The sequence below is a fragment of the Asterias rubens genome, chromosome 2 (genome assembly GCF_902459465.1).
Source record: "Asterias rubens chromosome 2, eAstRub1.3, whole genome shotgun sequence".
Classification (NCBI taxonomy): Eukaryota; Metazoa; Echinodermata; class Asteroidea; order Forcipulatida; family Asteriidae; genus Asterias; species Asterias rubens.
The window spans coordinates 20,114,509-20,131,790 of NC_047063.1; the positions used below are offsets into that span (position 1 = coordinate 20,114,509).

A 17,282-nucleotide genomic window follows, 5' to 3' on the forward strand; every position below is an offset into this window, starting at 1 on the left:
TCACGACTGGCGCTCAAATAGGTCTTTAAAATGATTGGCAATAGAAGCCTACAGCAGCTTTCATTAGTAAAAAGCATTGAGAGGATTATTTCACTTTAAATAAAATGTGGTTTTTGTAAAACGTTTTTTTTGGGCCCAAAATTTGAATCAAAATTTCTTTTAGCATAAAACTTTTCTTGGTGACGAGTAATGGGGAGAGGTTGATGGTATACAACACTGTGAGAAACGGCTCCCTCTGAAGTGCCATAGTTTTTGAGGAAGGAGTAATTTTCCCTGAATCTGATATCGAGACCTCAGATTTAGAGTTTGAGGTCTAAAAATCAAGCATCTGAAATAACACAACTTCGTGTGACAAGGCTGTTTTTTCCTTTCATTATTATCTCGCCACTAAGATGACCCATTGAGCTCAAATTTTCACAGGTTAGTTATTTTATGCATATGTTGAATTACACTAACTGTGAAGGCTAGTCTTTGACAGTTACCAAGAGTGTCCACTGCCTTTAAGTGTCCATATGTTGATTTTCCTTGCTAAAAGCCTGGGTTGGTGTGAGCCATGATTGTTCAGTTTTGTACTCTGGTGGAAGTTCTGGCTTCTCCACGACAAAAGCTTCGTAGGGAGGGGGAGAGCAACTTGGAGGAGATTGCTCACGTTCATCTGTAATGAAGATGTATATATACAATTCTGTCATGTCTTACTTTCAAGAAGAAGTTTATGCAGTGGTTTCTAAGATGTTTGTGGTTTCTCACATCTTTTGGTTGGATGATTTACAAGATTTTTAGCAGACTGCTTCTATAGATGTTGAATGTTTTGGACTTCTCTGTGTTTTGTGTAGCGATGTATATTTTTTATATTTTATGTAATTTGAGAGTTAGTCTTGTAATTTCTAGTTTTGGATAGACAAAGTTATCTTATCTATTCTAATCTAATCCAGTTTTAGTTGAGTGATTTCTAAGTTGTTTCAGTTGACTGTTTTTAAGATGGTCCAGTATCCTGATGTATCAGACGTTTCAGTTTATTGTATTCTAAGACGACTGATTTGTTAGATGTTTTAATTGGATAATTTATAAGACGTTAATTTTTTTTCTCAGTGAAAAATGACCTGTGCATCTGGGGGCTTTTTTTTTTTGGGGGGGGGGGGCGCAGAGGTTGGGTAAAAGTGATTAGTTTTTCGTTGCTCTAGCTTACCTAGAGTATATCGATTGCTGGGTCCTGGCTGCATCTCATATGCAGTTAACAGTCGATCTGGTTCCGGTGATTGTGAAACTTCATTTTTCACAGTTAACCTTCAATAAATAATATCAATATAAATATTATTAATTTTGGTTTTTACCCATACACCGATGTGTTAGTACTGTATACTCCGTACTTTCCCCATACACCGATGTGTGTTAGCACTGTATACTCCGTACTTTCGCGAGTCCTGTGAAAAACATATCACAGGCATGTTACTCGGGTGGGATTCGAACCAACGACCCTTGCAGTTCTAGAGCAGTGTCTTACCAACTAGACTATTGAGGTTGACCTGTAGCTAGAGGCAGTTCGAATACTATGCTTTGGCAGCGGGTAACGCAACGATATAAGAGATGTTTAATATAAATATTTGTATAAGGAGTAAAAGGGAGGTATGGCCATAGCTTTCCACCAAAACCAAACCTTCATCAGAGGCATAAACAAGCACAAACAAAAACATATCCAAGAAAATAAGAAGCACAGGAATAAGGGAAGGTATCCAGAAGAAAAAAACCAAGGAAATAAAGCAAAGTTAAGTTTACAAACAATTGGGTGGCTAAGAGCCGACAAGAGTAAAGTATGTAATGAGCTAACTGTACTGCAAGTTACTCATGCACCTTTTGTTGCTATAAATTTGTGTGTCAGTTAAAAAATACCAATATATGCTCTGATGCAATTCTTGAGAAACAAACAATAAACTTTTTAAGAGAGCTCCAGTCGTCACAAAATTTAAGTAAAAAGAAATCACCGAAGTTCAACATTTTTGACACAACTCCCTCAGGATAAAAAAAGCTCAGCGCACTTTAAATTGTTGCTACTTCAAGCTGAATAAGCTGGCTCACCCTTGTGGATAAATTTGCATAAAATACTGTTTTCGTTTTTCAAATACTGTTCTGTTGCATTCTCAAGAGATAAAAGATAGTTGAACAGGAAATGAAGGCAAAGACCGAATTTCATAAAAAAGATGCTTTCAAAATTTCTGTGAATAGGACACTAGTTGCAGAAGGTGTATACAAGATTGTTCTGCTTAATCTGAGACCTTAAAGTCTAGTCCTGAAGTCTTGAAATCAATTTTGTGGAAAATTTCTTCTGCATCGAAAACTACCTCACTTCAGAGGGAGCCGCATCTCACAATGTTTTATACTATCAACCTCTCCCCATTATCCGTGACCAAGTAAGGTTTTATGCTAATAATTATTTTGAGTAATTACCAATAGTGTCCACTGCCTGTAAAAGAGAGATACTTACTTTTTAAACAGGAGGCATAAGAGTATGCTGGTCATGATAAGGGTAAAGAGTCCGGAGATTCCTATGATCACAAAAACGATGTTATAACCGTGTGCTGCTGGAGGAGCTCTTGGTAATCGCTCTGTGGTGGTCGGTGCTGTTGTGGTCGTTGTTGTAGTTGTGTTTGTTGGAAGATCTGATGACCAAATAAACGAAGACAAAAATAAAACTCAGGAGGGGCACTTTTATAACAAATAAGGGAAGTAACCGGAAACCCACACAAGAGGAAATAACTGAGCTTACATGGAGGACTCTGATGCTGGACCAGGATGCGTAGAAGACGACCATCAGTTTCCTGAGAAGGTGTCGGCAGAAGACATCCTCATTTTCAACTACTACGTTCGACTACTCGTTCAAAACTACAGAATTTTTGTCACATCCCAGTCTCATTACTGAATGTATTTCAGAAAGATTACTCCCTGCTCCCTCCCTTACCCCCCTTCTAGTCCCCCTACCCCCAAACTGTGTGAATCATATTTTCTTACGGTAGCAATCTGTTGAACTGACTGCTCCAGTACCGTTAGTAATCATTCCATCTGGGCAGTCAATGTAGTACTCCATCCCAGTTTCATTGCTGAAGGTATTTCACAAAGATGTCTCCCCTGCCCCCCCCCCACCCCCATTCTATCCCCTACCCCCATCTAGTATGAATCATATTTTCTTACGGTAGCAATCTGTTGAACTGACTGCTCCAGTACCGTTAGTAATCATTCCATCTGGGCAGTCAATGCAGTACTCCATCCCAGTTTCATTGCTGAAGGTATTTTCAGGGCAAAGATCACATCGGTTATCTCCAATCACATCGCTCCATACACGGTACGAACCCTTCTCACATACAGCTACAGGAAAAATTAATAACGATTATTGCTTTTTATATCACGCTATACACACCCAAAGATCATCTAAAAGTGTTTCTACTATTATTACCCCTGGTCACTTGGCCATTAAAAATCATTCCTTAAACCATCTCAGCTCTCTGGGGAGTATATATCATGTGCAACAAATATGCACTACTCGGCTAAGTCAATCACAAGAACCATCTCTACCCATTTACTTCTGGGTGAGAAGCAATTAAAGATGTGTCACAACCGGGACTTGAACCCAAACTCTGAACAGAAATACCAGAGCTTGAATTCGGTGCTCTTAATTATCCCCTCGACCGAAACACCCCCACACATTAAATACCACGCATTCAACAAAATTGTTCCTAGAAAAATCTTCAAGATGCCCAAACAAAATTTCTAAATGCTTCAAAAGCCAATGAAAGCTCAGTTGGTAGAGTGTCAGTTCGTTAATCTGTGGGTAATTGGTTCAAATTGTGCTCTTGTAATTTTGTCTTTGTTTTCCCCTAAATCATTTGAAATTTACTCAGTCAGTTTCCCTTTTGGTTCAATGGTTGATACCACTCTTAAAGGCAGTGGACACAATTGGTAATTACTCAAAATATTTATTAGCATAAAACCTTTCTTGAGGACGAGTAATGGGGAGAGGTTGATGGTATAAAACATTGTGAGAAACGGCTCCCTCTGAAGTGCCATGGTTTTCGAGAAAGAAGTAATTTTCCACGAATTTGATTTCGAGACCTCAGGTTTAGAACTTGAGGTCTCGAAATCAACCATCTAAATGCACACAACTTCGTGTGACAAGGGTGTTTTTTTCTTTCATTATTATCTCACAAGTTCGATGACCAATTGAGCTCAAATTTTCACAGGTTTGTTATTTTATGCATATGTTAAGATACACCAACTGTGAAGGCTAGTCTTTGACAATTACCGATAGTGTCCACTGTCTTTAAGACACTCACCAAAGCATTCAGTGATGTTAAATGCCCCCTTGCCATAAGTGACCATCTCATGAGGGCAGTTGGTACATGAAGACTGCCCTTCCTGATCCTGATATGTACCAACAGGGCAAGGCAGGCAATCAAATTCATTCTCCGAACTCTGAAAAAGAAATGTCCCCTGCCCGCATCTCACTGCGAAGAAAAGCAAAAGTAAGTAAAGCTGAATTTAAGAAGTATTTTTCTTATTGCATGGCTAGATCAAGATGGAAAGAGCCATGTTAGTTTGGTGGACAAACCAAATGAAGGAGTTCAGTAAAAAATACTGCATGAGCTTTCATGTCAAAGTACCACTTTGAACTGTCTAAGAATAAAGAAACTTACCACTTTGAGCAGTCTAAACGTTAGAGTAAATAACAGCTTTGTAGTCTCTCCTTTAATCTGGGACCGAGCAGGCTATGGCAATTCCAACTTTTAGAAAGCACACAAATAAAACAGGCTAGACTATAAAGCCCAGTTAATACTTCCTTCGAATGCAATACGACTTTTTACGTCACAAATTTGTGAACGGTCACAGTGAAAACAGCCATGTGACATAAAACTTCCCATGCTTAAGTTGACCTTAGGTCCCTGCTAGAGGCTACAAACAGGGCCCAATTTCATAAAGCGTGCTTAAGCGAACAAATCCTTGCTTAGTAAAATCAGATTACCGTCCAAGACTCCACTCAATTGTTATGCTAAATAAACAACATCTAAATACCAGTCACAGGCAATGTATATGGCATGAAATTTTGGCCGTTAACATGTGTAAAATAAGCAAGCTATTTTCGTGCTTAAGCAAATTATTTGCTTAAGCATGCAGCTCTATGAAATTGGCCCCTGGTCACTGGGATCCAAAAGGGCTAAGAAAAACTCACCACAGAATCCATCATCAGTTTGAGCAGTTCCCTCTGGGCACGTGTTGAAGCCATCAGTAACAATGGAGCTGAGGTCAGGACTTTTGACCTCTCCGTCGATCTCCAGTTCAAACTCTCCAGCTTCGACGACAGTGACTAAACCACTTACAGATTCAACTAAAGCTTGCCCACCATTTTCTATAATAAAAAAAAGACAGCAGTCCAACCATAAAAATACACAACTGCTAACCAGATTAAAAGCTCTCATAGCGTACTTAATAATAATAATAAATTCTTTCATAGCGCATTTCACATTACATATAGTGCTTTATATTGGTGCCCTGGTCATAGGGCCAATAACATCCCTTTTTTAATGTTTCTCAGCTCCCTTGTGAGTATACAGCCCTGAGCAGCCTGTAAGGCCCTTGTGGCTTTTCAAGTACAATATCAACCTCTACCCTCCCAGGTACTCGTTTATATCACCGGGTGAAGAGAAGCAGTATAGTAAAGTATCCTACTCCAGTGTCAAGACCAGGATTCGAACCCACACTCCGGTGACTGCACTATAACTTGAATTTGGTGATCTTAACCACTCGGGCATTACACTCTACGTAAGTAGAGATACAATAGTGGCTATGGAAAACCATCTCCTCTTCTTGAACATCTGATCTGTTTGTCCAGCTATGGGGATAGGACCTTTAGTAACATTTCACCTCGCCCCTGGTACTCTCTGCCTCAACATCTCAAGGACACAGATGACATCTTGCGATTCCAACATTCTCTCCAACCTCATCTCTTCAGATTAGCCTATAAAGACATCGTGTGAATTTTGTCTTCTTGTTCTTGACCAGCGCCTTCGAATGTTGTAGATTAAGTGCGCTTTAAAAATGCTTTGTTATTATTATTAACATGCAGGTATGATCCTCATGATAAGGGACAAGGTGTACATTTCTAAGGGAAACAGGTCAAAATCATATTATATGGATATTGCCACTGTTAAATAACATCAGAAACAGACTGTAGACAATTTGTCCCAGCTTCAATCAAATTCCATACCCATGGCTTTTGTTTTACTGAAGAAGCTTATGGCTGATGATTGCAATGGATAAGCTTGTACAGCTTCTTTATTAGAACATTTCAAAATCAAAATGAATCTAGTAGTTGAACGAGTGAGTTTTCAATTTTGAACACTAACAATATTTGGCACTGAAGCGCCATTGCTTCGCTACCAAAATTAGGATGAACTATGAACAAGACTTTCACATCAAAACTCAATAAATTTGATATCACAATGAGTGGATTTTTTTATTTTTTCCCCACATAATTTCCTTCTTTAAGGTGACTCAAGGATGGGCTCTTTAGAATTTGATTCTATAAAATGAAACCATAATCCCGCCAGGATCCCACCGAAATCTAGCCGGGAAAGAAACCCGGTAGGATGCTGTTTTTTTAAACATCAGGATGCCGGTTCAGGTCATTTTAGATGAACTGGGATAACTGGCGAGATAATTTACAACCGAGAATCCGATTGGATTTTTTTTAACTTTGATTTTACTGTATGTATTATCAAACCTGTTCCATTTCCAGTTGCATTTCCTGTCTCAGTTAAGTTAATGAAGACAGTCACAGTGAGTTGGATACCAGTCACTGCCTGTCTGACTCCTCGACCGCCATGGTTACAGTTCCCAACCTGGAATAGCGATGAGAAAAAGATTGAGACATTTTGCGGCGATTCTTGATATTTTGGAGGATTTTTCGGGGGCTTGGTTGGCTTATAAGTAAAGCACTCACCTCTCACCAAGATGACCCTGGTTCAATATCCGACCAGGGCCATGGTTGAGTTGAAATGTGCGTTATGGTCCAGAAAACCTTTGTGGCACAGCCTTGGTTCTCTGCTGTGCCACAAGGGTTTTCCAGACCATCCGATTATTGAAAAATCAAACACCTGCAATCTCTGGCTGTGCTTTGTTGTCATAATGTGGTTGGCTGCCAAATGCGCCCTTGCATGCCTGCTTCTCGAACACATTGAAGCCGAGTCCTTCGCAATTTAGCTCTTAGCTGCGAGTAAGGATGATTAGCCTCCCAAATTGCTATAATATTATAATTATTATTTGGGTTGGATGAAAATTGAGCTGACTACAAGTATGTGGGAGCCCAGAGTCCGTTTAAAGGGCCTGGGAGTGTGTGGAGTGAGGACATTCCTGATACCAATTACTGTGTCATATAAGTCTAGTCTATTTTTAGGCGCACTGTTTAGTTCACTAAAAAACCTTGGCTAACAACCCACTAAGAAACATAGCTCTAGAGTGGGGACATTAACTAGGGGAAAGCAACCTTTTTGAATAGGAGACAGAACACTTCGACCTTGTGCTAACCCCGACATAAGGCTTTTTCACACTATCTGGCTCCAATCTGTGTTGAAAGCTACAACGTTCCACTAGGTATTGGTTTTATAAAATGTTGATACTTTTAAATTTGGCTCTGCTGTTCGCACTGACTGATGCGTAATCAGCAATCAGATACACATGTAATGGGAGACTTAAGACGGAGCGTGCACGCTCAGAGCCGCGAAAAAGGATCGTTATGTCTGCTGCCGCCAGCGTCTCAAAAGTCTCCCGTTTTCTACAGAACTTCAAAGTCTAATCAGTCTAGAGCATGGTTTCATCACCAATGGAGTGCTGGAGTGTCAAAGGTTAGTCAAAATTACCAAGTGGTAAAAGGCCTGGACTTAAAGGCACTTATTTCACATTTAAAGATACTGGACACTGTTGGTTTATTGTCAAAGACCAGTCTTCTCACTTGGTGTATCTCAACACATGCATAAAATAACAAAGCTGTGAAAAATTGAACTCAAGTTGCAAGAAAAGAATGGAAAACACCCTTGTCGCACAAGTTGTGTGGTTTCTTGCACTTGAATTCGAGACCTCAGCTGAGGTCTCGAATTCAATTCAAATATTTTAGCGAGGAATTACTCTTTCTCGAAACCGGCGTTACATGTACTTCAGAGGGAGCCATTTCTCACAACGTATTATACTATCAACAGCTTTCCATTGCTTAATTACCATGTAGGCTTTTATGCTACAAACTATTTTTGAGCAACTACCAGTGGTGTCCACTGCCTATAGTCGGATGTGGAATGAATATGCTTCCAGTCAGCAAATATCATACAATATAACATGGTTTGAGTCAATATTAGCTCCCCGAGGTATTGGAAGTTGACCCACGGCTAACTTCCAATACCTCGAGGAGCTAATATTGACTAGTTACCCTAATAAACCAAGTTATATTTGTTTTACTATACTTCATACATATTCAGTTACCGAAACATGATTTGGAGCAAGGGAAAATGGCGACTGTGCACATGATAAGTAAGAATGGACCAGTATGAACTTGACTATCAGTCTCAGTCATGTCGAATATGTATGAGGTATACAGTAGTAATGTCCAATATACATCATTTACTTACAGACACTTCAGCGGTGCACGTTTTATCATTCACACAAGACAGAGATGGTTGTTTACTCAAAGATGAGTGTGCACTTTCCTTAACGGTCGCCATGTCCGCTTCAGAGCTACAGGAAACGCTGTTGAAATCGCACGACATCATCGCGGTGAAAGCTTTGACAGGTTTTGCCTCTGCAAAATGACAAAATACAAATAATAATGAATGAGGTTTAAAGGCATTGCTTAGGGAGGGGTGACTCATTCTAAAGTATCAGGAAATACTGAGCTTTGTGCTAACGTTTGAAGTATCAGTGAAATTTTGTGATAAATCACTCAAGAAGACAAATGTATTATAGTTTGTTTGGTTGTTTTTCTTAAACATGCTTCATAAAGGGAATAAGATATTAGGTGATGAGGTCTTAAACAGCAGTGTAAGAATGGCTACGACCCTGGCAGGTTTAAACAAACATACAAGACTAGGTCACAACTCTTTTTTTCCCTTTCATAAACACAAGTCCATGAAAGCATTCCAAAACCTTAAAAAGTTAAGAACCTATCTGATACCTGTTGCAACTTCTGATCGGGCCCGCTGTGACTAGATTTTCTTAGGCCATGTTTATACTGCACGTTTAAACATCGTTTTGACAAATAGAAAAATTGATTAACTGGGCACGGTACAAATTGTTTACATTTCGAGATTAAAGAAAGAGAAATAAAACATGCTTCAGAACACCGTTCTTCAAAAATGACAGTAATCCAGATTGTCATATTTCTCTGATTTGTTCTGCCATAGACACCTTACTCTCCACCAAGCATCCTTGGGTTCTCCTCACAGTTGCTCAAAACTGTCAGGCATTTTGGATAATACAGATTTTGCAAGATTTGCTTAAAGGCAGTGGACACTTTTGGTAAGTACTCAAAATAATGATTAACATAAAACCTTTCTTGGTGACGAGTAATGGGGAGAGGTTGATGGTATAAAACATTGTGAGAAACGGCTCCCTTTGAAGTGCCATAGTTTTCGAGAAAGAAGTAATTTTCCACAAATTTGATTTCGAGACCTCAATTTAAGCTTGAGGTCTCGAAATCAATCATCTAAACACACAAAACTTCGTGTGACAAGGGTGTTTTTTTCTTTCATTATTATCTCCCAAGTTCGATGACCAATTGAGCTCAAATTTTCACAGGTTTGTTATTTTATGCATATGTTGAGATACACCAACTGTGAAGGCTAGTCTTTGACAATTACCAATAGTGTCCACTGCCTCTAAGTAGGCTATTTGAAATGAGACCCTTGCAATGTTTTTATACTTGGTATTTAAATTTGGGTCATGAAAGGTTTACTTCATGCTGGGGCATGTTAACATTGTTTGTTTAATGATTATGTTTTAAAAATGTTTAGCTCAAAAATAAAATAAAATATAACATTTTGTTTTGGTTGAGCATCATTACGTAATTTGAACAAATGAGCATAAGTGTTGTGTACCAACCCAATGTGCTAGCAAAGCACAAGGAGAACCCAGCACCCGTTGAAAATCTCTCTTGGATTTGAAAAGGAATAATACTGGTTACACTTACCGACACACTGTGGTAATCTTGCAAGTGGATTATCTTCATTTTGATGGGGCCAACGATAGCTAGAGCTTGGACCACAATGGTAGAAGCTCAAGGTTGACATACCAAAGGTATATCCATCACGGCAGGAGATGGTGCAGTTTATTTCTTTGTCAGCTTTCTCCGTACAGTCTTTCCTACCCCTAAGAGGACTACGGAGTGTACTACAGGCTGTTCATCAAACCAAGAGAATGTACAATAATAATAATAGAATTCTTAGATAGCGTAAAACATAACTGGAAGAAATCTTGATGCGCTTTACAAAAACTCAAAATTACAAAGAATGAGAAAAAGCAAGTAGAAATAGGCGGGTTTTGAAATAATCAGCTGTAATAGAAGATGGTAGGGTAGGGTGTATGAAAAAACCTTGGAGTCATACGACAGAGTCCACAGTGTGGTGGTGATGAGGAAGCTTTGGGAAGAGGACCTGAGAGATCTAGGGGGTTGATGACATTTTGCTGTCCATGTGTAAGGGGGCCGAGGGCACTACAATATTTCGTTGGACGCAGGTTTGAATTTCAAGGAAGGTGACTCATTGATTTGTCTCTTTAGTGACCTTTGGTACAAGTAGGTCAATAGGTCAGGAGGTCACAAAAGAGTGAGTAAAATTTGTCAAAACCAATAAATATTACATAAGTGACTGCATCAATATGATGCACTATAAAGAGACAATACATATGAACTACAGCGAACAGTCAATATTCAACCAAGAAAGTGAGAATCATTAAAGCAATACTTGTATAGCAAGCACAAGTAGGGCTTCTAACCGAAGAACCAGCACTATATAAGGCAATCACCAACCTGGACATCCTTGGATGTTGCAAGCCTTCTCCTCGGTGGCTTCCCCAGAGCAAGGTTGTCCTCCGTTTTCAGGCAGGGGATTGTCGCAGACACGTGATCGGGTTTGAGTTCCACCATCACAAGGCTCGGTGCAATTTGAATACGGCGTCCAAGGACCCCAACCGCCATCAACTGATTAGATCAAAGTGGAAAATTGAAATAGCTGATAAACTAAATTCATCGTAGTTTGATTTCTTATGTCTACATTTGAAAGCTAAGTCATCTTCCTTTGTGAACTGTTCACAATGCTTCTTGGGCTTCTTTGTCTACAAACAAACTTGAAATTTGGTTCGATCCCAGCATTAGGTCGTGTGATCCACTCGTTTATAATCAGCTTTATAGTAATATCAGTCACTTCCGTTAAAGGCAGTGATGGACACTATTGGTAATTACTCAAAGTATTTATTAGCATAAAACCTTACTTGGTAACGAGTAATGGGGAGAGGTTGATCGTATAAAACATTGTTAGAAACGGCTCCCTCTGAAGTGACATAGTTTTCGAGAAAGAAGTAATTTTCCATGAATTTGATTTTGAGACCTCAGATTTAGAATTTGAGCTCTCAAAATCACGCATTTGAAAGCACACAACTTCGTGTGACAAGGGTGTTTTTCTTCTTTCATTATTATCTCCCAACTTCGACGACCAATTGAGCTCAAATTTTCACAGGTTTGTTATTTAATGCATATGTTGAGATACACCAAGTGAGAAGACTGGTCTTTGACAATTACCAATAGTGTCCAGTGTCTTTAAAAAGGGCCTTGTCCATATCGTGTTGTAGGACAGAGGCTTGACTTACAAGACCAATTTACCAAGAAATAAACCACCAGTTTATAGGGTTACACACCTTTGTTCTGATACCTCTATGTTACGAAAACCCTGATGTATTTTCCTAACTTCCACCCTATTACCAAACCCAAACCCTCTCTAGTGTGCAGGTCACGAGGGGTAATCGGAACAGGGTTGTCAGAACATAGAGCAGTCACAATTTGTATAACAACTTGTTTTTATAAGGTGATGCAGCACAATCTGCTACCAACCTTGCCAGTCAGACCGGAGGAAAACTCTTATCTCAGCAATATGTGTAAATATAATCCTACGACTTGTCATCTGAAGGATCTAATGATATTATATCGGTGTCTTATATAGTGCACGTATCTATCAAACAAGGTACTCAAGGCGCTGAGTATATTACAAACTTTCAGAAAGATAGGTTATTGCAGTGATGGATTCTGAGACCCAATTATTTAGCACATTATAAGGGTTAACAATGTGCTACGGCGCATACAGCAGCCACAGCCAGGAAAGCCATTTACACATTCATTTTTGTTGCTGCCCTAACCTTGCACTTTTTTTTTACAAAGTTTGGGTAGTAAGTGTCTAGCTGAAGAACACAAACTTCAAGACTGGGACTCAAATCTACACTCTGCTAATCAGAAACACCAGAGCTTGAATCTGGTGCACTTAACTGCTCGGCCACGCCGTTGGGATCTCTGTAGCTTTGCTTTCGGTAAGCACTTGTTACGAAATTGAGATTCTACCACAATAAGAATGATCAGGGAAATTATTTCGCACTCACACACAAAACTTTGGTGTTTCTGATCAGCAGAGTGTGGGTTCGAGTTTACTACAAAGACTTACTGATTTGGTTCTGGCACTGTGATCCGTTGAAACCCACAGGACAAACGCACAGATAGCCCACTGCCTCACTCTGACAGGTAGCGTTGTTAAGGCACACATCCTCAAGACAATAGTCTCTCACGTTCTGGCATCTGTCTCCCTCCAATCCCTCAGGGCAGTGACACGTAAACATCGATAGTTGATCTTCACATTGACCAGCTGTACAAGGGTCACTGGAGCACTCATCGATATCTGTGAAATTAATGACAGGAAAAACATTGCATTGTCAAGTTGTTGTAGATTTGTTCCTCTTGAAACCACACCTTTGGCTTCTGGGCTCAATTTCTTTCTATTTCAATAAGGGAATAAAAGGGTAGCGACGAGTTCTTAAACTGCCGTTTAAAGCCGGCAGGGGGGTGTGGCCGTGCAATAAAGGTCCGGGCCTTTAAGTGCCCTGGAAAGAACATGATTCCAGAGGACCAAAACGCAGAATTCCGCAGTAAGCAATGCCATGCAGTACTTTATAACTATGGTTTCAAAAAAATTTGATAACCTACCATCACATGTGGAGGGCGCCCTCAGTGTTTGTGTAACAGCATCACTAGGTGTTATAGCCAACTGACTCCATGCAAACACATCAGCAGGTAATGACGGTCTGCACGATGATACAATGTCTGGTACCTGGGATTCATTCCATGCAATACTCCATATGTTGACACTACTCAGGTCCAGCTCAAAGCTGTGAAAATCTGTTCAGTGAGAATTTAAAAAACACATAACTCAACTTGTGAAAGCTGGGAAAGGGACATCAGCAGCAAGGGTGAAATTGGTGACATTTCTTAAACATTCTTTGAAAACACTTTTAAATATCTGGAGACTGAGCACAAGAATAGTTTGTCACAAACTACCTCCAGTTGCAAAAAATATAAAACCGGTGAAAATTTTCCATTTCACAATATTTCATAGATGTGGTATACCCATAAGATTCACACTGCCTCTAGCTAACAGGCATTCTAAGTGGCCTGGAGGTACGCGTCATCTACTCTACAATAACAAAAGTTGTTGGTTCAATTCCACTCGAGTAATGTATGCTTGTGGATTTTTTTCGCAGTACTCTGGGAAAGTGCTGAGTGCTTTACACACAGTGGTGAAAAAGTTAAAAAAATAAAATTGAATTTTCCTTTTTTGTTGGAGAAAGTTGTATGTAATCAATGCCATCATTAAACTGGCTCAAGACAATTGAATTTTTGACCTAAAACAGTGAAAACTGAAGAATCTATAAAACAGTCTTTTCAGAATGTTTTAAGGCACGGCAGAGTCTATTGGTAATTACTCAAAATAGTTGTTAGCATAAAAACTTATTTAGTAACAAGCAATGGAGAGCTGTTGATAAAAGTATAAAACATTGTAAGAAACAGCTCCCTCTGAGAACATATTTTTTGTGAAAGATTAATTTTTCACTAAAATATTTGAATAGATTTCGAAACCTCAGCTGAGGTCTCAAATTTAATTTAGGCGTCTGGAAAGCACACAATTTTTGTGACTAGGGTGTTTCTTTCATTATTCTCTCACAACTTTGGCAACCATGAGCTCAATTTTCACAGGTTTGATGCATATGAGAAGACCGTTCTTTGACAATTACCAAAAAGTGTCCAGTGCATTTAGATGGATAATTGAAAAAGCGAGAACAAAATTGCCCCAAGCCCTTACTGGAATAAAGTTACTCAACTATCTGGTTCCATAACAGCTTAGTCCAACTGAATCCTCACATACCTTCTTCACTACCATCAGGTCCAATGGTGAGCGTCAACCCACGCTGTAGTGTCACCGTTGTTTCATTAACAGCGCCCTCAGCTGCTAGAGTCTGATCAATATATACCTTCCATTCCTGACTGGTACCTTGCCAGGTTACCAGCACACTGTGCCAACGTCCATCACATAACATGGTTGACATCTCGATGACGGTTTTAGAGCTGCCATGAATTAAATTTTCTAATGTTATAAAACAGTTATATTGCTGTTCAAAACAATGGAACAGTCCAATTTGATAACCAAGAGAGTTATGGATAAACCATGTTTGAAAGATTGTAAATTCATTTTGCCTTTAATCACAGAAGTGGTATCCCTCCTCAGAACTTGAGGGACATTCCTTTAATTAGCTTCAACAGTTTAGCATAAATAGTTTAGTTAAAATCAACTTTGTGTTAGTTTTGTTACCATAGCAATACCACTTCTGTGATTAAAGGCAAAATAAACTATACACAAATGTAAATGTCCAGGGGTCAATTTCACAAAGAGTTAGGACTAGTCCTAACTTAGGACTAGTCCTAACTTAGGACTAGTCCTAACTTAGGACTAGTCCTAACTTAGGACTAGTCCTAGGAGATATACAAATTGCATGGATAGTCCTAAGTTAGGACGAGTAACTGGTCCAAACTCGAGATAAGACTAGTCCTATCTCTTTGTGAAATCCACCCCAGAGGCCCAAAATTAAAAAAATGTGCTGACAATTTTTAAGAAGTTTGTACTAAGCAAAGGTATTTACTATAGGAACTTCCAAGAAGCACCTCTTGTCACACAGGGTATTTTATCGACAAGCCTGCCACCCACAAACTATTATTGTACTTACACAAAACAAAGCTTCAAATTTTACTTTAAAAGATTTACCCTTATTATTGTTCAACTCAAACATCCCCTGACTTTCCATTGAATTTAAGATTTCCAGCAGCCGTAGTACCGCAACATTTATCAGAAATCTGATGAGAGATATTTTACTGTCTATAACATCAGAATGACATTTTATGGCGGTCATCTTCCGCCATCTTGAATCACTCGGTACTCACCCCATGATGGTTAATTTCAAATCACTCGGATCATGCACCTTGATGACTGGGTTACCATTGGTTGATATCATCCAGAGGATGAAATCACCATGGCACCTGACAGATCTCATCCATAATGAGGCTGAGAGATCGGATAGTTCATATGACGTCAAGTTGGTGACACGTACCAAGTCAGCTTTTGATGTGTTGAAAAACTTGAGGTCAAAGTCTGCTGATAACTCTATCAAGAAAAAGTTGATACTAATTTATTTATATTTGTTCCGTGTGAACTGTCCTGGTCAAAGATTCACAATCCATAACACAATTCATAACACAAAAATATTATATTTCCAGCTTTACTAAAGTAAAAAACATTTTAAAAAGGAGACAAAAAAAACCCAGAAAAACTTGCCTGGAAAACTCATGTATGTATCAAAATAACTCCTTGGTCTGTCAGACCATGGAGGAAGGAAGAGAAGGAGTTTGAACGACGAGACAACCGCAGAGTAACAAAAGAAAACACTGACAATGCCCCTGTCTGACCAGTGGGAAAAGATAGGGAGATTAACAAGCGGGATAAGATCTCTTTGTACAGAGGGAGTGGTAACACCACTCTGCACCATGTTGCCTGCTGTAAAGATGAGTCATTGGAGACAAGAATTGCAAAAATACACAGTTTTCGCATGCGCAGTGTGTTTTCTTTGTCTTTCGTGGATGCGCACATGGTAGAAATGATTACGAGGTTGTAGAAGGTGAGTTGTGATTTACTTCTTCATTTACTGTTTGTGGTGTTTTCATGGAAATATCATATCATATTTTTACATTTTTTGCAACGTTCCTGTCACTAGCGGTGGATCAAAATTTGGGTATAAGCAGGTGGTTTGTATTCAATTTTGTTTTTCGTTTTGGTGGGCGAAAGCGTACAATTTTTTTATCAGGTCTCGAAGTATTTTTTTCGTTATTATATCCATACGACAAACGACACCATACATAGTTGAGTGAAGAACCAAGTGCACACGCACAAACTCACATACGCCAGGTCGCCCAGTTTTTGTATAAGGTATGTGGGTGTTTACGAGGTGTCGTTAAACGACCGCGGTACCACAGGTTCAGCTTTTGAAGTCCCTTCATTCGAGCTCCTTCTCTTCATTCCTCCATGATCAGACAGACACACTGCTCACAATGAACCCTGGTATAGGTAGTCTGGCAGACAGACTATATAATTCAATACGGAATTCTCAACTTACTTGTTTCACAATGAACCCCGGTATAGCCTGGCAGACAGACACACTGATATCCATTGATTCTATCTTCACATGTAGCTTGATATAGACATGGTTGACTCACGCACTCATTAACATCAGTGTCACATAAATCACCACTAGGAATAAATATTAATAACAAAATATTTATACTATTGTTAAAAATCTAATTAAAGGATTTGGGTACTTTTTCAAAATGTACATAGATTTACATTAAACTTACAGGGTTTGAAGATAATGATAGTGGAAAGCTTCCCTTCAAATATTACTTACTGAGGTGCTGTAGTTTTTGAGAAATGAGTAAAACAATGTCATGAAAATACGTTTGAAAATTATTAAAATAATTTTCGTCTCATGAGACGAAAATTATTTTCATGACATTGTTTTACTCTTTTCCCCAAAACTACAGCACCTCAGCACGTAATATTTTCAGGGAAGCTTTCTACTATCATTGTCTTCAAATTGTGTAAGTTAAGTGTAAATCTGTG

At 39.1% G+C, this 17,282-nt stretch overlaps 1 protein-coding gene across 2 annotated transcripts in view; it reads right to left on the bottom strand.

Moving 5' to 3' along the window:
• Positions 1-436: 436 nt before the first annotated feature.
• Positions 437-17,282, bottom strand: part of LOC117302760 (sushi, von Willebrand factor type A, EGF and pentraxin domain-containing protein 1-like) — an 87,234-nt gene continuing 70,388 nt past the window's right edge. Inside the window, exons 42-56 of one of the 2 annotated variants that reach the window (XM_033786783.1) lie at positions 16,780-16,913; positions 15,554-15,773; positions 14,484-14,683; positions 13,268-13,459; positions 12,732-12,962; positions 11,054-11,224; positions 10,217-10,423; positions 8,661-8,830; positions 6,767-6,884; positions 5,216-5,392; positions 4,323-4,493; positions 3,184-3,357; positions 2,480-2,654; positions 1,187-1,284; positions 437-655 (exon numbers count right to left, since the gene is read on the bottom strand). In XM_033786783.1, coding sequence (XP_033642674.1) covers positions 501-655; positions 1,187-1,284; positions 2,480-2,654; positions 3,184-3,357; positions 4,323-4,493; positions 5,216-5,392; positions 6,767-6,884; positions 8,661-8,830; positions 10,217-10,423; positions 11,054-11,224; positions 12,732-12,962; positions 13,268-13,459; positions 14,484-14,683; positions 15,554-15,773; positions 16,780-16,913 — 2,593 coding nt within the window. In that variant the 3' untranslated portion in view covers positions 437-500. Of the gene's footprint in view, positions 656-1,186; positions 1,285-2,479; positions 2,655-3,183; positions 3,358-4,322; positions 4,494-4,682; positions 4,770-5,215; positions 5,393-6,766; positions 6,885-8,660; positions 8,831-10,216; positions 10,424-11,053; positions 11,225-12,731; positions 12,963-13,267; positions 13,460-14,483; positions 14,684-15,553; positions 15,774-16,779; positions 16,914-17,282 lie in introns of those variants that run through there. The other variant, XR_004520454.1, reaches the window with a different exon arrangement.